The sequence below is a fragment of the Plecotus auritus genome (genome assembly GCF_963455305.1).
Source record: "Plecotus auritus genome assembly, chromosome: 7".
NCBI classification, from domain to species: domain Eukaryota; kingdom Metazoa; phylum Chordata; class Mammalia; order Chiroptera; family Vespertilionidae; genus Plecotus; species Plecotus auritus.
In genome coordinates this window covers 134,864,370-134,886,314 of record NC_137774.1, presented here as the reverse complement: position 1 = coordinate 134,886,314, position 21,945 = coordinate 134,864,370, and the positions used below count along the sequence as shown (strand labels likewise).

At 41.6% G+C, this 21,945-nt stretch overlaps 2 protein-coding genes across 8 annotated transcripts in view; one reads left to right on the top strand and one right to left on the bottom strand.

Annotated features, from left to right (window-relative positions):
- PDE8B (phosphodiesterase 8B) overlaps nt 1–19,840 on the top strand; it is a 220,763-nt gene extending 200,923 nt beyond the window's left edge. For 5 of the 6 annotated variants that reach the window (XM_080680280.1, XM_080680281.1, XM_080680279.1 and 2 more), the window contains 8 exons: nt 2,760–2,805; nt 3,226–3,361; nt 4,243–4,441; nt 8,386–8,603; nt 10,245–10,365; nt 12,384–12,551; nt 14,854–14,983; nt 15,481–16,967. In XM_080680280.1, coding sequence (XP_080536406.1) covers nt 2,760–2,805; nt 3,226–3,361; nt 4,243–4,441; nt 8,386–8,603; nt 10,245–10,365; nt 12,384–12,551; nt 14,854–14,983; nt 15,481–15,590 — 1,128 coding nt within the window. In that variant the 3' untranslated portion in view covers nt 15,591–16,967. Of the gene's footprint in view, nt 1–2,759; nt 2,806–3,225; nt 3,362–4,242; nt 4,442–8,385; nt 8,604–10,244; nt 10,366–12,383; nt 12,552–14,853; nt 14,984–15,480; nt 16,968–19,103; nt 19,231–19,708 lie in introns of those variants that run through there. The other variant, XR_013961211.1, reaches the window with a different exon arrangement.
- WDR41 (WD repeat domain 41) overlaps nt 16,961–21,945 on the bottom strand; it is a 62,012-nt gene continuing 57,027 nt past the window's right edge. For both annotated transcript variants that reach the window (XM_080680282.1, XM_080680283.1), the window contains exon 13: nt 16,961–20,571. In XM_080680282.1, coding sequence (XP_080536408.1) covers nt 20,419–20,571 — 153 coding nt within the window. In that variant the 3' untranslated portion in view covers nt 16,961–20,418. The remainder of the gene's footprint in view (nt 20,572–21,945) is intronic.

Sequence of the window (21,945 nt, the reverse complement as noted above, 5' to 3'; positions counted from 1 at the left end):
GCACACCACCACCATAGTAGCTGATTTCAAAAGACTCATCCTGTTTTGCTGTAATCTATTTGGCCATAATCATCATCTATCAGGAAGTCAAGAAAATTCAAATTATTCATCTGTGCTCCTTATCAGAGGTGGGAGAGTCCTTTGGGAGAAAAACAAAGTCCAAGAGTCATCTATGAGTTTTATTTTAAAGGCTGGCATTTAGTCTTATCACCAATACTGAGCATTGACTAGCTTTCTGACCCCTTCTCCTTGTTCCAATTAAAAATCTCTGATGAGCCCGCAATCTGAGCAATCTCCTAATACTACTTCCCTGCCCCAGGGCTGGCCTTTGTTCCCCTCCCAGAGCAGTGCAGACTTCAGTTAGAGACGGCAGCCATGGTCTTTCAGGAGGATGGCCCCTGCAGCACCGCAGCCAAAGGATTCCCCCTGCCGCCATACCATCTTAGTTAGGGTTCCTCTCCAGGTAATGCTGTGAGGAACCAGTACAGGATTCCACCTCATTTTATGAAGCATTAGGGAAGATGAGAAAGAAAGGCAAAGAAGAAACTGATGAGTGAGTCCCCTGTGATATCTGTCTTAGAGGAGGGGCCATTGTAACTTATCTTTTACTAGAGGCCCAGTGTACGAAATTCATGCATGGGGTGGGGGTTGTCCCTCAGCCCAGCCTGCACCCTCTCCAATCTGGGACCCAATCCAGGACTGCTGGCTCCCAACTGCTCGCCTGCCTGCCTTCCTGATTGCCCCTAACCGCTTCTGCCTGCCAGCCTGATCATCCCCTAACCACTCCCCTGCCAGCCTGATTGATGCCTAACTGATCCCCTGCCAGCCTGTTTGCCCCTAACTGCCCTCCCCTGCAGGCCTGGTCACCCCCTAACTGCCCTCCCCTGCAGGCCTGGTCACCCCTAACTGCCCTCCCCTGCAGGCCTCGTCCCCCCCAACTGCCCTCCCCTGCAGGCCTGGTCACCCCTAACTGCCCTCCCCTGCAGCTCTGGTTCCCCCCAACTGCTCTCCCCTGCAGGCCTGGTCGCCCCAACTTCCCTCCTCTGCCGGCTTGGTCACCCCTAACTGCCCTCCCCTGCTGGCCTGATCACCCACAACTGCCCTCCCTTGGAGACCTGGTCCCTCCCAACTGCCCTCCCCTGCCATCTTGTAGTGGCCATCTTGTGTCCACATGGGGGCAGGATCTTTGACCACATGGGGGCAGCCATCTTGTGTGTTGGAGTGATGGTCAATCTGCATATTACTCTTTTATTAGATAGAATAGAGGCCTGGTGCATGGGTGGGGGCCAGCTGGTTTGCCCTGAAGGGTGTCCCGGATCAGGGTGGGGGTTCCCTTGGGGTGTGGGTGGCCTGGGCGAGGAGCCTGTGGTGGTTTGCAGGCCGGCCACGCCCTCTGGCAACCCAAGCGGAGGCCCTGGTATCTGGGGTTTATTTATCTTCTACAATTGAAACTTTGTAGCCTGGAGCAAAGCCAAGCCTTCTGCTTGCTCTGTGGTGGCAGCCATTTCTGTTGGGACGTATGTATCTTCTATAATTGAAACTTTGTAGCCTTAAGCGGAGGCCTGAGCGGCCAGGGTGCAGAAGCTTGGCTTCCTCCATCGCCGCGGGCAACCCTAGCCTCCTGCTCTTTCCAGCTCCGTGGCTGCCGCCATTTCTGTTTGGGTTTATGTATCTTCTATCATTGAAACTTTGTAGCCTTGAGTGGAGGCCTAGGCCGGCAAGGGCAGGCGGAAAGCTTGGCTTCCTCCATTGCCGGGGAAACCCTAGCCTCCCTCCTGCTCTCTGTGGTGGTAGCCATCTTGGTTGGGTTTATTTGCATATTCGCTCCTGATTGGCTTGTGGGCGTGGCTTGTGGGTGTGGTGGAGTGGTGGTTAATTTGCATATTACTCTTTTATTAGATAGGATTCATTTGTAAAAAATTAAGCTCTTGGCCTAAAGATCCAAGGTGTGACTTCAGAGGAGCCCTTCATTGACACTTTAAACCTTAGCACGCATTTTCTAGGGATGACAAACAACTGTAAATAATACAAACAAATATAAAAGCTAAAAAAGTAGGTACTCAGGTGGAAGATGAAGGGTAGGAAACTGAGATGCAAGAACATCTGGGACTAGTTCAAGTCCAGGAGCTTAGTAAAGGCCGAACATTGGAATCCTGCCCACTCCCTATGCTGTCCCTCCAAAGATCTCAATCCAGACACCTTTCTTTTAAAAGTTAGCAACAATGCTCATGTTGCTAAATAGAAAATGCAGTGGGAAAAAATCAATTCAGATATTAGTCAAAAATTAGCTCAAGCTTTTTAAGGCTTTACATTAAGGAATTCCCAAATGTGGCCTATGGCTTTGGCTCCCTAATAAGTAAATCAAATAACATAGTCCCTATGAGAGTAAGGAGGGTCCCTTCAAAATCATATGCATCCAAACCAAAGCAAGTTCACTTCCGTGATTTCACAAATGTGGCTTCAAAATTCCAGAAGAGAAAGATGGCATGAGAATAGAGCCAACTCACAGCCCAGATGTAAGACAGAATTCAGTCATTTCCATTTTATTCTCAATTCTCCACCTCCTGAGGCTAAGAGCCATGGAAGGGAGAATATCCTGTGTCTTGTAGCTATTTTTCTGATTTAGTTTTTAGCTTCAACTTGGGAGTTCCATATTGACTGGATTACTCATTATTCAAATCTCTTTGGCTAATAAAAGAAACGAGAAAATAATGCCGGCATATACAACATGCTTCTAATAGCATCTTTCTTTATTCCAGGATGGCCTGAGAAGGTTGTCAGGAAACGAGTATGTGTTCACTAAGAGTAAGTTGTCATAGAACCACTTCTTGTCTCTAGCCTGTGCAGTCCCCAGCATTGTGATTATTTGGTGGGGGGAGGACCTTGGTGTTACTTCCTGTTGGTCTCATTGCAGTTTAAGCATTTCTATGGTCTACATTTGAAACCAGGTCTCATAATTGAAATTACTTATCTGAACACTGTCAGAATAAGGATTGAAATTTTCTATACGTTTAAACAGACTGTTAAACTGAATTATTTTTCTATTTGGGCGCCCTGGAATTTAGTAATGTAAGAGAAAAGCCCTGAAGTGAACATCTTCCTTCCCTTAGAGTTCAAGACTTTCTCTTTATAGTAGCAGATGAAGATAACAGATGCTCAAGGGCACCCAGGACTCCACAATTAACCCTCTCCCTCCCCCCTTCGCCGCCCCATCTGTTTGCTCAGATGTGCACCAGAGTCACAGTCACCTTGCAATGCCAATAACCATCAATGATGTCCCCCCGTGTATCGCTCAATTACTTGATAATGAGGAAAGTTGGGAGTTCAACATCTTTGAGTTGGAAGCTGTTACACATAAAAGGTATGTAGCTTCTCTGGCTGCTGGCAGAGAGGACTGATGGCCAAGCTCAAGACTCCACATTGGAAACTTTGAGGGAGACACGAGCCCTTGCAGAGTCTGTTCCTTTCGTGCTGAGCTGGAGGAGTATCACAGAGCAGAGACTATGGCCCCTGAGTGAGCTCCTTTATGGCGAGAGAGTATTAGTAGGTAAGGTGTGGGATCAGCCTGGTGACGACCCAGGATGAGGAAATGCTGAGTCCTTTTCACATCTACACAGGTCATTCCTTTGTGCTAATGAGGCAACAGCTCCAAGTATTCTCTGCCCCAGACTTGTTGAAGCCCCATCTTACAAAATGAGTTTGAGTGTACTGGAGACTTCTTTTTATTCGTCCTATAGGCAGGACAAGGGTTAGATGACTCAGAAAGTCCTCTTCTATAGTAGGAGGCTCTTTCTTCCAGGGGTGTTAGTCTAGTAGGATGTGAATGCCTCACACCTGTAAATAAATAACATATGATAAAGCTTCGCTGAGACCACATAAGCCATTCCTCTTGTCCTCGGGCTCAGTAACTGCCTCGGGGGACATAAGGAAGTACAGAGCTGATGTAGAAGTGGAGATGGGGAGGAACTACCAGGGGCCTTTCTTGGCTGTCAGAACCATTGAAGAGCATATGACTTAGAGATAATCTGGAAGTCATTCAGATTGACCACCATGGAGGCACTTAGTTGCAAGAAGTGGCCAGTGAGGAGGAGATGTTCTAACGGGGGAGGAGATGTTTTTACGCCCTGATGCATGTGGAATAAGCATCAGAAGAAAAATGCCTCCATTCCTCAGTATCATCAACGCAAGCAGTTTCTGGACCAGTGAATACAATGAATCAGGGTTTGTCTTCCTGTTTTCCAGGCCATTGGTTTACCTGGGCTTAAAGGTCTTTTCCCGGTTTGGAGTATGTGAATTTTTACGCTGTTCTGAAACGACTCTTCGGGCCTGGCTCCAAGTGATTGAAGCCAACTACCACTCCTCCAATGCTTACCACAACTCCACCCATGCCGCGGATGTCCTGCACGCCACCGCCTTCTTCCTGGGAAAGGAGAGAGTGAAGGTAGAACTTTAATATCATGATCTAGTTTCCTGCCTAGACAATTTTTTTTTTCTTTTACTACAAAATTGATCATTTGGTGTTGTAAAGACTTAGCCTTTTCTCATAGCCCTCCCCTCCCCTAAATGCCTAAAATAACTATTATGCCACTATTGAGTCCTCTACAGGCCTAGCTGATCTATGAACCCATTCTCCAAGTGTTTACTTTGTGATACTTACTTAGAGGACAAAATTTAATTATTATAGCAAATGGTTACTAGGTCTAGTGGTTAAGTTTTAGGATCAGAATTTGGCCATTGGTAAATTATAATCCAGACAGTAATGAGATCTTTCAGCACTGCACATTTGCATACGTATGTGTTTATTGTGTAGGAATGAATATGTATATCTTATATTAATAACTGTGTGTAATTCTGACAGAGTTCCATGTCCCCTTGTCTTACTTAGAAGCCAATACTGTCATGTACAGGTGCTGATGTGTAGGGTAGCCCTATGTATAGCCCATGTACATCTGGCAAGAGATCCCCATCTTCCCTCCTTCCTATCACCATTGGCACAATGAAGCTTATAATTCCTTTGCTACAATCAAAACTGAAGCTTAGACTGTAGATACCCCTGGTAGAAGTATCAATCTGCAAATGCCTGACATTATATATAGATATGTATAAGCTCAAAGGCCTGGTACTTAAGGAGAAGCATGGTAGTGAGATAGGTAGAGGGAACAGGAATGGCACCAATATGGGTATTTTTATGGGGAGATGGGTATTTTCTTCTGTTTTGCCAAATCCTGGTATTCGCTTTCATCAGCCAGAACGTAAAGAATGTATTCCAAGAATGAAGCTTTTGTCTCCTACTTTAGAAAAACGTGTGATCAGAGGTGAAATGGGCCTATGTTTTCATAGCACCTTTGAGGAGCTAAGATACCTCCAGATCCCTACTCCAGGTTCTCGTTCTCAGTTTTACACTGCATGGATATTGTACAGCTGAGGGCCCCACTGCCAACAGGGCCTAAGGCATAACTCCAAAACCAAGTGATCTATAGCTACTGCAGTCTTGAGTTAAAGATGAACCTCACTTAAGCAGAACCACTCTAGAAAAGTACAGATTAAATGCTTGATAAATTAGGGAATGCTTACTTTATTATCTCCCCTAAAATAAGAATTTTTGTTTACATTGAGAGTTCTAATGCATTCAGACTCCAGTTGAATTTCTCAAATAGCAATAGAAACAAGTCTAAGACTAGTAATACTCTTAAAATTCATAAGACATTTTCTAATTCTGTCACCCCTGCCAGAGAATCAGAATTTAGGAACCTTGGAGAATTGGGCTGGAAGGGGCTCCTGAGTGCAGAAGCTGAGCCAGCAGCCCACTGGTTAGTCCATGTGAGGGGCTTCGAGTGAGATTTATCCCTGAGGCCTCTTCCACCAGACCTGCTGCCACTGATGAAGAGTCAGGAAAAAATGTTTTTACCAAATTCCCACGTCATCTGTTACCCCTAATTTCTTTATACATTAAAGCTAAAATTCTTAATGTCATTATGACATAGCTCAGCCCCGCCATAGATATGCCCGTTTGTGATGGACCCTGTCTGCTCCCCACTTACCAGTTCCCTGGAACACTGCAGTGGGAGTCAGGATAACCATGACCCTTTGGTCTTCTCCTATGTGAGTGAATAACTCCAGATAAGGAGCTGTTCGGAGGCCGATCTGGAAGGGAGTCCAGTCTGGCCAATCTGCCTGAGTATGATCCAGATCAGCTCCTGCTAGTCAAAGGGGTAAAAAATGCAGAAATGTCTGTGCCTCCCTGAGTTTGGTGGGGAAGTCTTCTCCTGCAGACAATCCTCCTCCCCTAGGAAGGACCTTGCTTCTCCCACCTGCTCGTGAACAGGCCCAGGTTTCCTTCCCTGTCTCCCCATTTCTTATCAGACATTGCATGATTAGACAGTGCCCACCAATACTGCAGAGCATGGCCTCCTATTGGTACCTTTGTAAAAGTACCAGGTCTAGGTCAGCGTAAGCTGGAAGGAAAGGCATGTCTCATCTGATGCTTTTTGTGTTGTCTACTCCAGTTCCATGAATCTATTTCACTGCAGAATTTTAAAATTGGCCCTAGATTCTAAGCAAGATTGAACCTACTCCAGGAGCACGAGCTGAAGACCCATGGGTCCCACTGCACAGGTAGAATCAGTAAGAGTGGAGCCCATGTGGGGGCAGCTCTGGGTCATGCCTGCACCTGCATGTGACCATAGCCTTTCCTGACCAGCAGCAAAATGGGGCCATGTTTGCTTGCCTGAGCGTTCCAGAATCAATCTCTGAGAAGAGCTGAACAGAATAGCATGGACTGCTGTCCTTGCTCAGGATACCTGCTTGTGTAGACTGGGGCCAAGCCAGTACTGCCCACTAGCTCCAGATCAGGATTGGAAATGGAAATGGCTCCCTTCCAGTAGGGAGAGCTTCAAGAAAGCTTTCAGGTCTGAGCTTCAGACCCATTATTCCTTACCTATATTAGAGTACTTTTTCCTCCCAGAGCCTATGAGAGCAACTTGGGAATAGGCAAATATGCCCACCCCTCCAGCCTCATCTTGGGGATCGCTTTCCCCTCACTCACTACCCTTCAATGATGCTCTTTGTTTCACCTCAGGAGCATCATGTAGGCTGTTTCTGCCTGGCAGGCTATCTCCCTTGACACTTCTGCCCGGGTAGTTCCTGCTTATTCTTCAGGTTTCAGCATAAAAGTCACTTCCTTCGAGAAGCCATCCCTGCCCACCTGCTGGACATGTGTTATCCAATACGGCAGCCATTAGCTATATGTGGCTATTTACATTTAGTTAAAAATGAAATAAAATGAAAAATTCAGTTCTTCAGTTACACTGTCACATTTCAAGTGTCCAGTAGTTACATGTGACTAGGGGTTACTGTACTGGGCAGTGCAGACATAAACATTCCCATCACCACAGAAAGCCAAATGGACAGCGCTGCCCTAAACTAGACCGGGCCTCATGGTTACACTCTCAAAGCATCTAACTCCCTTCTTAGCACTTCTCATAGTCAGTTACTTTTATTGGTGTGGGTTTTTTTGTTTTATTTTTGTTTTACTAATTTGTGTCTTCCCCAATAAATTATCAACTCCATTAGTGCAGAGACAATCACTGTAGCTCCAGCCCTCTGCATGGTAGCTGGGCACCCAGTCAGCATCCAATAAGTGATTATCAAATGAATGAATTCATAAAGGACAGTGTCTTATATAACAGTAGCCCATTTGATAACTCCCTCCTAAAACTGTGAACTGAGAAAGCATTTGTATCCCCTGATCTCTGCTTCGTGTTCTTTTATAATGAGAGCTTTAGAAAGAGGGCTACCCTTTTTGTCTTTACCACCTGCCAGCCCAGAGCTGTATTTTGTCCTTAATAGCAAGAGCCCCCTTCACCTCAGTTTTCCTGGGAAAATTCTGCTCACTCTTGATCCTCTTGTACTGCTTGGTTCTAATCCTTTTACCTTTGTGTGTAGAGCTGTGTTATATCTGTGCCATTTACTGCCACACTCTCTCTTTTCAGAAGTATGCAAATAAAATGAGTAATATCTGTGGTTATAGGCCACGTTCTGCTCTGCCACTCCTGGGAGAGAATCATGGCAATACCACATGGCAGGCATTGAAAAGGCCTGTTTGCCTTCTTCCTACAGAAGAACGGGAGTGAATGGATTCGGGGGGGGGGGGGGGGGGAATTAGGTATCCATTTTATCCCTCCAGATAATTCACAGCACTGCAAGGTGATGCAATGTGTGGTAGACAGCCTCTCAGCTTCGAGGAAGTCAGAGAAGGCTCAGTGGACTGGGGAGAACATTCTTCTAATCCCATCTCCCCAAGTCTACCCCACCCGAGAGACAAGGATGAGTAAAAGTCTCCTACATCCAGTGGGTAATGCTCAACCTTGCCTCCCCTCACCCCAGGGAAGCCTGGACCAGCTGGATGAGGTGGCAGCGCTGATTGCTGCCACAGTCCATGATGTGGACCACCCAGGAAGAACCAACTCTTTCCTCTGCAACGCAGGCAGTGAACTTGCTGTGCTCTACAATGACACGGCCGTCTTGGAGAGTCACCACACGGCCCTGGCCTTCCAGCTGACAGTCAAGGACAGCAAATGCAACATTTTCAAGAACATTGACAGGTAGGTTGTACTTGGGCTCCTGTGCTCAGGTTTGTGAAGTGTAAGTAGGATACTCAGTTTTCCCTAACTTCTCCAAGTACTTAGCTTCCTCTTAGGGGAAAGAGAAGGGGAAGTAAGAATACTTTGTACCATTGTGTCAGATAGTAAAATAATAACCTTGCCCTTATAAACTTAATTGTATTTTTCAGGCTGCTTTCATCTCATTTGGTCTTCAATGAGTTCATGAAAATGTTTTATACACAGCAACTCTGTGAATATTGACTATAGTACTAATAACTATAGTAGATATTTTTACCCTTGCAGGAGGACATCTGTCTTTTGTGTAACTCAAGGAAAATGTATCCTTCCCTGTCTTTCTCCATCTCAATTTTTGGCCACTTAAAATCCTAACTCACGAGGAGACAGTATCTACAGGTCCCAGCAGGGGTGCTGGAGCCCAAGCACTGGACAGGTTTCCCCTAATTGTTGTCCTCTCTTCTGGGGAGAGTTGGCCAAGTGTTAACAGATAGGAGCAATTCCTCCTGCCTGCCACAACCCTGCAGTCAGGCTCTGTTTATTTCCCACAGAACACCAGCCAGACCGGGGAGCAGGCTCCTGGGAGAGGGCAGTGTACAGAGAGCACAGAGCTCACCTAGGCCTCAAGCCCACTCATCAGTCTCAAGGGTGTTTTTAAAACTTTCACAGAAAGAATTCTTTCCAATAGCCAATTTTATTTAGCTGCAAGAAGATGAAAGGAACTGGACAGTAATTTGGGGCAGGATTGCTATTCCATCCATTACAACTTCTAATTATAATTCAGAGGATTACTTATTAATGAGAAAACCTTCTTATAATGCCATCACAGAAAGAAATAATTCAGTCTTGCAGGGCATTTGGTCCTGTCCAAAACATTCATGGTGATATGTGATCCACACCAAAAGGTCCTTGAAACTTGGTCCTGTCCAAAATGTGAATAGTTAATATAGATCCTGCTGTCCAGTAATATTCAAATTCCAAACATCTACCTAACCCTATGTGTCATGACTGGTGCAAGAAAGGTAATTATTGACAATACAGCCAGTATACAATTATTAGACCAATAAAACCTGTGTTAATATGTGTTTTTTACATATTAATCCTATAAACCAAAAGCCTAATACATGCTATGGGCTGTCTGAACCCAGGGACATTTCTGAGGTGTGGACGTTTTGGACAGGACCAAAGCCCACTAACCATTCTCTATACTAAGAATCATGATGTCTGCACTGCATGCCATAGGGGCAGCTCATGAGGTGCTGTACCAGCCTTGTAGGGAAGGAACTTGTCATTTCTTTCCACCTCGACCTCACTGTTTTGTTGTTGCCAAGAGAAGGTACAAAGGAATCACCTTGTAAAATAAGTGTCTACCATGTGACAGGTGTATATATATATATTTATAAGTCACATGCGGAAGGGTCTACTATCATTGGGGAAAATGGAACAGTGTCAACAAGTCCCGGTTTCATGGGAAGATAAGCAGGTAAACTATTGTGATTTGCACTCATTTCTTAACTCTGTGCCCAGCTCCCTCCTAAATTGTGGCAAGTGAGGTGAAACCGTAGCAGAACAGTTCTAATTCGGGACATAATGTGAACAGGGCTCTCTGTCTTCTGGTTATTTTAGGAACCATTATCGAACACTGCGCCAGGCTATTATTGACATGGTTTTAGCAACAGAGATGACAAAACACTTTGAACATGTGAACAAATTTGTGAACAGCATCAACAAGCCAATGGCAGCTGAGGTAAGCATTCTCATGTAATAAGCATTTCTCATGTAATAAGATACATCAGAGTATATTTCTATTAGAGCCTATTCTGGCCTCAAAGCATTTTCTCTCTTGAATGCCGCGTGGTTATTTGCTTGAAGTTGGTAAGAAAGAGCTGAAAGTACTGACCACTTGTTTTCCTCGGGGTCAAGAATAGATTGACGGTGTCCACAGCAACTCCGAGCTCCTTAAAGGAAAGGCCCCGGATAAAACCAGTGGTGACAAAAGGAGGTAGACCAAAGAATAGGATGGAAGGAGCCTGCCACACCAGCATAAATGGTTCTATTTAAGAGATCCATGCCCTTTCTAATTCTGTTCTTTGACCTGTTAGACCTCAATGTCGGGAGTTTTAAAGATCTCTATTCCTGCTGGTTTGCATTAAAAGCATATCAGTACCTAAAGACTATATACAGCCCAATTGGAAGTGACTAGTTGCAAACAAAAGCCCAACTTGTTTTTCCTCTAAAATTTACTGATGTACCTTGGACCTATGTGAAAGCTCCTATAAACTTGAGATTGGGGAACATGGGTAGAAAGTTCATATCTCTTGTTTAAAATGAGATAAACTGCCCTCTGAAACCATGAAGCTGTTCATAGCCCATAAAGTTAAAAAAGCTTTTTGCTCACTCCTGTTGAGCGGGAGAGGTTGCATATGTAGATAGTGGCTGTCTTAAAAGTAACTGGACGATCAGTAAGGAGACTACGTGTGTAGGACCCTATCACAGAAGAGCCTGGATGGAAGGACAGTGTCCACCTCACCTGTGTCCCATGTCCCAGGAGTTCCACAGCACACTGCCAGGGGCCTCTTCTTCCAGAGGACTTATGGGGGTGGGGGAAGGATCTGGGGATTTAGGAGGGAAAATTATAGAGAATCATAGAATTTAGTGTTGGGAAGGTCATCTATCCAAGTAAGATTTATTACTGAAGTAACTATCGTAAGTGGTATCTTCCCAATGCTAAGTAATCAAAACCAGAACCTTCAGAACATAATTCTGCCTATTGATGGTCTAATAAATAGGCCCAGTCTCAAAACAATACAAACAAGAAACCTTTAATGTCATGCCATCCTTCAGCTTGGCAGAGCTCTGGAGAGCTAATTAACTGTTTTCACACAATCAATTCAATGGTGTCTTTGAAGGTAGAGTATAGCAATCAATCTTCCAGACTTTGCATATAACAGGTGTGTTGTTGCATTCATGTAAGCGTACTAACGGACCTGGCCGCTTAGTTCATAACCACTGACATGTATGACCAGTCTTTTTAAACATGCTGAACATACCTGTTCCTACCCTGGCCCACCTTTTGCTCCTAGAGCCCCCAAAGCTTATATGGTTCACACTCTGTACTACCCAGTCAGAAGAGCAGCCAAGAAAGCATACGTGGACACATCCACTAAGACAGTGGTCGGCAAACTCATTCGTCAACAGAGCAGCAAACCGCGGCTCGCGAGCCGCATGTGGCTTGTGAGCCGCAGTTTGCCGACCACTGCTCTAAGAGAAAGAAAGTAGGAAGAAGTGGGTGAATAGGAGAGATGGAGCTGGCAGGTATAACTAGAAGTAAATGAAGAAATAATTGAAGGGTCACACGTATGTGTTATTCCCCCATCTTTAATGTATTAAAAAACAAATTTTTGCTTTTATACATTTCCTGGTAAAACTAGGAGAAAAGCTCTTCTCCTTCAAGATTACAAACCAAATTACTAAAAACAAAACAACAAAACTGCGTATAGCAGTCCCCTCTGGGAAGAGGATGGAAGTGAGGGAGTAGATGGGTAGTGACAGGAACGCTGACCTTGTACACCCTTAAGTTTTTGTTGTTTGAGTGTTAACAAGAATATATCAGGGTATCATATATGAAATTACTGACGGGAAAACTGCCTTCTCTGAGTCACAGTCATGCCTCAGTGTGCCCTAGTGAGGCCCTCTAATGTCTGGTCAGTTAGCCCTTGCGGACCCACCATCATGAACTAACCCTCATCTGGCAATGTTTTCCAGATTGAGGGCAGCGACTGTGAATGTAACCCTATTGGGAAGAACTTCCCTGAGAACCAAATCCTGATCAAGCGCATGATGATTAAGTGTGCCGATGTGGCCAACCCATGCCGCCCCCTGGACCTGTGCATTGAATGGGCCGGGAGGATCTCCGAGGAGTACTTCGCACAGGTATATGGCCACTGTGGGGAAGCTTTTCCTCTCTCCTGGAATGGTCTGGTGGCATAGCACTCCAGGGATTCTCACTGTCACTTAGTACATGACTCCTCCCTGGAAGGAACCTCTGGCTCCCTCAAGAGACTGATGTGGCTGGTCACCAACCAAAGTCTCTCTAGGGGAAGAGAAATAAACAGCCTTTGGAAGTATCTTTTCATCCTGAACTTTCAAAAAAACTGGGAAAATCATTCATTCACTAGATTATCACCATGGTACATTATGGGGAAAACAGACATAAGCCATGGGTAGCTCATAATGTAGTAGAGGAAAGATGTAAAAATAGACAGGTCCACACAATAGCTTAAAAAAAAAATCTCTAAGGGAGGTCTATGTTAAGTGCTAAGAGAGTTCAGAAAGATTTTTTTTTTTCCTAGATAAACGAGGGGCTTTGTGGAAATAAGAAAGGACTTTCTGGGAGAACAAAGCATTATGAGCAAAATTAGTAAGGAGGGGGAAAAATCACAATTTTTATGTAAAGAGAGCAACAATATCTAGTTCACTTTGGCAGTACAAAGAAGAGTTGAGAGAAAAATCCAGAAAGTAGTAGACTGCAAGGTGCCATCTGAAATATAGGCCTCCTTCCAGGAAAGAGGCTCTGAGGACTGATGTGTGTGTATGTGTGGCAGGAAGACAAACGCACTAGTAGCTACAAGTAATGCAGGGGGAGGATCTCCATAGGTGCAATGTACTAGTACCTCTGAGGTACATCAGCTATTAATAACGAGCTGATAACATCTGAAAGGGTCAGCGAGGGGACTGGCCAGCTGAGGACCCAGTAAGTTAGCTGCAACCTTCAAGGCTGGGAAGAGAGCCCCTGAATTGAAGAAAAGTAGGACAGGCAGTTCTGGGCTTGCCAGAAAGAAGAGGGAAAAACACCCAACTAATCTTTGAACAACAGTGGATATTTCACGGCGACTGGATCGACGAACCTGAAATGAGCAAACTGAGTCCACAGCTGGTTGGAGGTGGTTAATGGGCTTCCCAGGACCCACAGAGAGGACTTCAACTCCTACTCCTAGTTATTCTCCAACTGTGTGAACGGGAAATGGCAAAGAACCACTTAGAGTTCTTTAATGTAGCTCCTTGTTTAGGTGTCCTTTTCCCAAAAAGGAATGTACTACTGTTCGCAAGACAATGTGACCTAAAAACCAAAAGTTACAAATGAGGCTTCTGATCTGCTGGCCTCGGGCTCAACACATCACCAGGAAATATAGATTTTAATATTCAGCTCAGTGAATTACAACCTTACACATATAAACATATACGCCATTGTGCAAAATACTCAGATTTACACATACCTTGAGCGAACTGTATGACCAATACCCAAATCTGGTACACTAGCATAGCTTGTTAGTCACTCTTTCAAGTAAAAATAGTTTTCCCGGAGGAAAAAAGGCTGGTTCAGCTGGACTGCATGCGTGCTTTCCCACAAGACAACCAGCATTGTGCGGAATGCAGCACAAGGGCTTTATAAGTATTTTGTCACAGAGTATTAAAAAGATGTAATTCAAAGGCTCAAATTTAGAAAGATTAATTCTTACTGCTTCAGTGAGGATGTTTTTAAGTGAAACTGGCTTTCTTTTTAAACTGCAAGCAGGTGACAGTGAATAATACAATGACTGGTGGTACAATTATGCTAAGGTATCAGCAGTTTTACCCATCATTACTTCTGTACTCTCAGTGTAAATGTCAATTCGTATTATTCATGTTATTAGAATTACTTTGAAAATAGTATTGACCTTGCAATAGTGAAAACAGATCTCAGAAATGGGGGTATGAACCCAAAGATTATCAATGCATCAGGAGGGGTGGTGGTATAGCATAAAAGACTTGACAGAAGACCTGAATTTAGTTACTGCATCTCATCAGGTAATTGACTTATATATGCCCCAGGACCTTGCTGAGCCTATTTCTTCATATACACGATTGGATGATGACCTATTTCAGGCGTCCTCAAACTACGGCCCGCGGGCCACATGCAGCCCACCGAGGACATTTATCCGGCCTGCCAGGTGCCGCTGCCTGTCCTGCTTAGCAGCCGACTCGTCCCGGGCCCGCAGTGCGCATAGGAATTTGTTCATAGTTTTTTTTTTAAACTATAGTCCGGCCCTCCAACGGTCTGAGGGACAGTGAACTGGCCCCGTTTAAAAAGTTTGAGGACCCCTGACCTATTTTCACAGGGTTGTTCTGAGACACTAGATCGCACTGTAACAGTTCCGTATGTGCCCTAGAGCCCTGTGAGTGTTATGTCTTACAGACTGATGAAGAGAAGAGACAGGGACTACCTGTGGTGATGCCAGTGTTTGACCGGAATACCTGTAGCATCCCCAAGTCACAAATTTCCTTCATTGACTACTTCATAACAGACATGTTCGATGCTTGGGATGGTAAGATAGTTCCTGTTTTGTCATCTACACTAAATATTATCCTTTATGATGATTACCATTAACAACATAGACTGGGCCTAAAGGTATAAATGAAATGTTTTGTGTATTTTTTTTAAAGTCAGCTGCCTGTGGCCAGGTATGGTGGGGTGCTTGTATACAAAAGACTCAATGAATGTTTGATAAATGGATAAGTAAGTCTTTACCTCTTCAAAGGACCTCTTCTAAAGCTTAAAGCAGTTTTATCCTAGCATTGGAAAAAACTTCAGTAAGAACACAAAATGTATTAAAAGTGTACTCTAAATCACAGATTCTTTTGGTAATGGCTTTTCAGTTTTTAATTAAAAGGACCTATTTGTATTTCAGAAACTAATGCTGTGTGTTCACGTGCAGCCTAAGGTCTAAAGTGGGGTACTTCTGCAATTCTGATCCCAAATTTGTCCCACAGAGCCCTGGGATCTAACTTAACAGGCTTCTTTGATTCTTTTATGTCCTTGCAGCCTTTGCACATCTGCCAGCACTGATGCAACATTTGGCCAATAACTACAAACACTGGAAGACATTAGATGACCTGAAGTGCAAAAGTCTGAGGCTTCCATCTGACAGCTAAAGCCAAGACAGAGAAGGGGACCTCTTTCTGTCAAGGGCATGTGAATCACAGTAGTGTAAACAAGAGGCTTTCCTTTATAATGAAAATGACAAGTGTAGGTCAAGGAGCTAATGTTTAATATTTGACTTTGAATCAAGTCCCCAGATTTTATTTTTACAAAGTTAGGCTCCATGAAAAAAAAAATATGTTCTTTATAAAATCAGTGACAGAACAACCCCATGGCAAAACCGTTTGCCATGCTGTCACCCTGTGTGCCCTCATCAACCATGGAGATGAATGACTGTAACTAGCAGGACATACACAGAACAGACTTGGTGCCTTTGAGCCCATCTCCCTGGATGGTGACCAAGTAGCTTAGATAGTGTTCAGCTCATATCTTACCATAAAAATCACCATCACAGTTTAGCTTGACTATTTTCCTCAAGAGCTTCGGTCTGGAGAATTCATACTATCTAAGAAAAACTATATATAAAATGAACTAGGACCAAATTATTGATAAACCAGTTAGCTTCACTGGCTAAGTGTTTCTTCTGATTGATGTTATGACACCCAAGTTAGAACCCAGCCTTGGCCTGTTGAGTGCCTTCGAGTCTGGTAGCAGCTGCCTATATCCCTCTCTCCTATAAAAGGAATTCATCTTAACAGAAAGCCATCCATGATGGGGAAGGGAGTGACATTTTGTTTTGGGGGACTCTATGAGATCCCCTTATTTCTGGTTAACAGAGGCAGTCACAAGGCACTATAGTATTATATAAAAGCCATTAAATCTGAATGCCCTGGGACAAGCTTTTTTTAAAAAAGAAAAAATTTATATACATTTGCTGTTGAAAATTTTTATGAAATCAATCTAAATTTTCTGGATATAAATCAACCAAGTATGTTGTATCATGTACCATCTCTATGTATATATTTGGGGAGGGGATTTGGGAAGTTTCAAGGTTCATATGTTTTTAACCTATCTGTATTTGCAATCATGCCACTTTAACGATGTAAAAATATTGCAAGATGTGTAAATATATTAGAAAATAGACATATGGGGAAACAGTAAATACTATTAATTGTATGCTAAAGCTTCTAAAGCACAAGTGCATATTTTTATACAGCTCTTTTCACAACTTTCTGTGATCTACATGAAGTCGGACTTGAATATTTTTCCTTTTATCAGTCAACCCTTCTCTATGTATTATAAACTCAGTAAACAAAATATCTTCATTTTTCTTCCAAATTCTTTGTACTCCATGCTGCATTTTTAAGAGGTATAAACAGAGACTGAATTAACTGAATCAGTAGCTAGTTACTTTTTTCAAACGAAAATTGGAATGCAGAACACTTGGAATTAGTACATGGGAAAAAAATGTCTTATCATTACATAATGTGCCAATATTTTTTTAATGTTTTATACCAAAAATGGAAACATATATGACAATTCCATGCGAAGAAGTATATCTAAATTATTTTAGGTAAGAAAACTTGCTTAGGACAGCAGCTAGCGTTGTATTATAATGCTGCATTATGTAAATGATGAAAATGTTTTTGTGAGATACTTGTAACTAAATTCTTACAGCCATTTTTCATTTCCAACAGCTATTTTTTATTTTACCTCCTTTTTAACCTAAATTTTTCATAACTTCAAAATTTCAGTTTAGTGTCCTTTATTTCATGAGTCATACACTTTGTTTTCAGAATTCAGGGTATCAGAATCCCATTTAAGGAGCTAGATAATTTGCCTAGGCTTCAGAAGCTTGCTTGCGGCGAGGACAATCTTTTCCTGACATCGGCTGCATCACATTTTCTATTGCAGCTTATTCAGTGGAATGTCAAATTAATTTCATATTAAACTCAAATTCTTTAAGACTGCCAGGTACTAAAGCTTCAGTATAGTTCTGCTCTTTATCAGTGTATGTAATCTACTATTGTGTAATCTTCTGAGTTGCTACCTAAATAATGCATTCCTCCAAATAGTCATTTTATTAGAAATGTGATGTGGTCTTTCAGATGGATATAAACTACTATAATTGCCTCCTATCCTGAGTTGTTTACTAAAACATTGTGTTGAGGGGAGCTATATTAATTTAGGAAAATGCAATCCTATCTAATACAGAGAGAAGTCATATTATTACTACTACTTAACCACAAAAAAAGTTAGGTTATCTGCACCAGAACAAATAACCCTATAATTTAAATCATTCTTTACTTCCAATTAAAATTTGCTTGCCTTCAAGAGTCTTGTGGGCAAAGAACAAGCCTTACCTGTTCAATCAGAACCTCACTTGAAGAGAAATGAAAGGGATACTCCAAGTTTAGGCTCTTGATTGTGCTATGAATACAGCCAGAGAATGAGGTTAATAAGGCACACTACATAGTGTTACTTGCAACTAAAATAGCATTAAAAACTAAGATGGGAAAAAATGTACATAATTGTATTCTAAATTAGGGCAATCATGAAAGCAAAAACCAAGTCCAGTAGGTGGGTTGGAGGCTTCCTTCTAGATGTAGTAGTTTTTTATGGCAGAAAACTAACTAGAGTATATAATAGATCCATTTGCCCTGGCAGTATTTGCTCCCAAAACTCACCTGTGGTTTGTATCACTCCATGTGAATAGAATACTATCACAAATTACTAACCCAGAACAGATTAGGAAATAAAGCAGTTAAAAATGATGAGTTTCTCATATAATTCACCGAATATGTCATAAACCATTCAAGAAGACAATTTTACAAACTCCTGACCTAATGTAAAATTTCCAAAGAAAAACCACTAGCTAGTAACGGAGTCAATGAAAGCTAAAAATGATTCTGAGATATTTAATCAAACTGAACAACCATCTGATGCACTCAGACCAGAATGCATGTCTGCTTGTTGCTGGGATGCTCCAACTTTAGGATAAAAAATTAGAAAGCTATTTCTGCGACTCCTCAAATATGCCACAAATAAGTTGTTGGATAACATTCATGTTCTTCTATTCTGTAATGGGGGTAACAGATTTTAAAATATTCCTCCATAAAGCCATTTTCATTATAAATTAAAACCTCCATAAAGCCATTTTCATTATAAATTAAAACAACATTATTTGCTTTTTCTCACATGGTAGTCAGATAAGTCTTTATCTTTGATTTGTCTTTAATGCCGCTCAATGATGATAAGGGAACAGAGCTAACACATTGCAAGGCCTTACCTCTCTGGGCCTCAGGTTTCTCATTCATAACATTATGGCACTGGTCTGGCATAGATAACCTTAGCTCTTCTGGTCTTTGGAGGCAGTTGTGGAAGCAACTGTCAAAGGTAAAAACTAGTAAAAACAATTTATAAAGATTCCATCAAGAGTGTGTGTGTGATGAACAAATAAATCTGCAGAAAGTTTTCTTTGAGAAGGATCAGTCCTCTGACATATCCGTCACCTTGCACTTACTTTACTAGAATTCTTTCATCAACAGTTTAAATTTAAGAATAACTCCACTACTAAACTCACCCATTTTTAATGTGTGGAACACTTCTTAATTTTTATCCTTTAGTACCAAAAGGGAGAAAGAGTGCTCTGATATAAAGCCGGTGGGTGATGAAGATGATTAAATCTCAGTGGCCACTGCAAGAAACTACCTAAGTGAAGCCTGTCTCAAGCATTTCATTTCTGAGTCAATGGTAAGATGAACCAGGCACTTTGGACTGTCGTCTCTGACTGGAACACTTTACTCAGCTAGCTCTCACCCCTGGCATGTATGAGGGCAGCAGCTAGTGTAGTACCAATCTAGACAACAGCTTTTCAGGCCAATTCACACTGGGGAGAAAAATACATCCTCATAAGATTCCTACTGATTTGAGTTTATAGGAACTTCAGTAGCTAGAACTAAAAATAAAAAATTATTTAACAAATTAGTTGGCATCAGAGATTCAAATTTGCTCTATAGAACCTTGATAGTTATTAAAGATGAGAGGAATTTATAGGAGAAGGGATATATTTAAATTAATACAAGGATTCTTAATCAAATGGGCTCTAATGATAACCAAAGAATAAAAAACTAATTAATACCCCAACTTTACTGTTCTGTTTGAACCTCATAGAACAGCACTCACCGCTTCAGCAGCACATGTGCAATTATGCACTCTCCATTTCTTACAGGAAGAAAGTTCTCGGGAGAGCTCAAGGTTTACATTCAAGTTATGCTTCATCCTACCTCTTCTTCAGTGGGTTTTTCCTCCCAAAACACCTTCTATAATTATCATGTATACTTATTTCCTTAAATAAAATTTTAAAGAAATGAAAAAGGATACGTAAGCTATTCATTTTGGAGAACAAAGGTATTTCAAAATCCAAAGACTAAATGAAAGAAACTATATGCATCTTCAAAAAAATCTAATGATGAATAAGAATTTAATTAGAGGTAATAAAATTATACTAAACAAAGAAAGAGGTTCTGAGTACTATACTCAATTACCACAAATTCATAATTTCTGGTGTAAAATTTTCTAAAGCATAAAATTTTTCAATTGTCTGTAAGGACACTATGGGACACTATGGTATACTTTAATTCTGTATCAACTGATACTTGTATTGTGATCTGAAAACTTCACCTTTTGAAAATTCACTGCTAAAATACTAGTGGTATATTCTTTGGTGGATATACTCGCACGTGAGAAGCAACTTGTTGCTGGTTTGCATTCCCCCCTTATGCGCCCCCCCCCCCCAAAATAATTCAAACAATCAGAATTTTATAAAGTAACAAGGAAAAAATACATTACACATTTAAGTGAGTACATGTTAATGGTTTTCAGAGTATTACACTATATTTGATGTTCAAGTTCACACACATGTATTCTAAATTCATTAAACTAGGCAGCAAGATACAAGTCACCATTTTCCTCTAATTTTTGAAATAATTTTAAACTGCGCAATCCAGATTCTCGTTCTCCGTTTTTCCATAAAATAATGAGATGATCAGCGGAGCATGTCACTAGTCCATGATCTTCGAAGTATAGAAACATCTGTAAAGAAATTTAAAACTACTGAGTACAGGAACTTCAAGGAGAAGAGACATGGCCAAATTAAAGCAACACGTGTGTTTGTAAAATGTGTACCTTGGAGATATCTGTGGATCTGAATAAGACTCCATATCATTTTCCATGAGAAATTTTATTTTAAGTGTTGATAATAGTCACAGAGAAATATATAAGTGCTAAAAATATAAGTACTAGACCAATATCTAGTATTTTAATAATTAGAACTTTAATACTGCCCAACAACAGAACTATAACAGCTATTTTTGTAATATACATGAATTCCCAGAGTATCTTCTGTATTTTAACATATTATTCTTCAAGTACTAGTTTTAAGATTTTGTCAGAAGTCCTGTCAGATCTATTTTACTTAATCACTTATACTTGTCCCATTATTTATACACAAATGGCTACCAAAAAAAAGTCTGAATTCTCCAAGATAAACACTGGCTTCAGATCTGTAAATGAAACAAGATATAATCGATCCATACATAAGCATTTATTGAGTGTCGTCTATATGTGTATGGTCCCTACCCTCAAGAAGGTTCTAATTCAGTTGCTGAAACAATTAGGGCACCAATTAAAGACTGTGTGATAAGGTACTATATAATAAGTAGTTCAGATTATAATTTGTCACAGAAATTCAGAGAAAGAGGACATAGATCAATAGTAACTGAAAATGTCAGAGAAAGTTTCAAAAACATAAACCTATCCAAATAAAGGGAAGGTCATACCAAATGAATGAAGAGGCTGGAAATTCAGGATAGGAAAAGGGGGTGTTGCTGAGAAGGCAGCATGATTACTATGGAGTGGAGAGAGGACAAGAATGAAGTCATGAAAAGGATGAGCTCCTCCAAGGAAAGAATGAAATAAAGGAGAGAATAACATTAAAGAACACAGGAGGACAAGAATTTTCTTTGAAATAACTTCTACATTTTGAAGATAGCAGGATGAGGCCTCAGCTGTTTATGTAGGAGTGAAGGGGGTTAATATTGGAACAAAATTCCTCAGGACATGGAAAAGACAGAATACACAGGGGCTGGATTACAGAGTACAGATGAAAATATAATAAAAGGAATGAGAAAATTCAGGAGATAGAAAATCTAGTCTCTCTGATACTTAGTGAAGCCAGAGATACGGTTTTTTTTTAAAAGCTTTAAGTATCAATACTTTCACTCAGGAAAATTCATAAGAAACTGACATTTGTGTATCATGACAACTGTGCCACTTTGAAGGTTTCCTCCACCACTGAGCAGTACGTGTGAAACCTTTAATGGTTCCTACTATTTTAAAAAGAAAGTCCAAAGTCCTCAGCCTTACATTCAAGGGCATTCATAATCTAACCCAAAACTACTTTCCCAG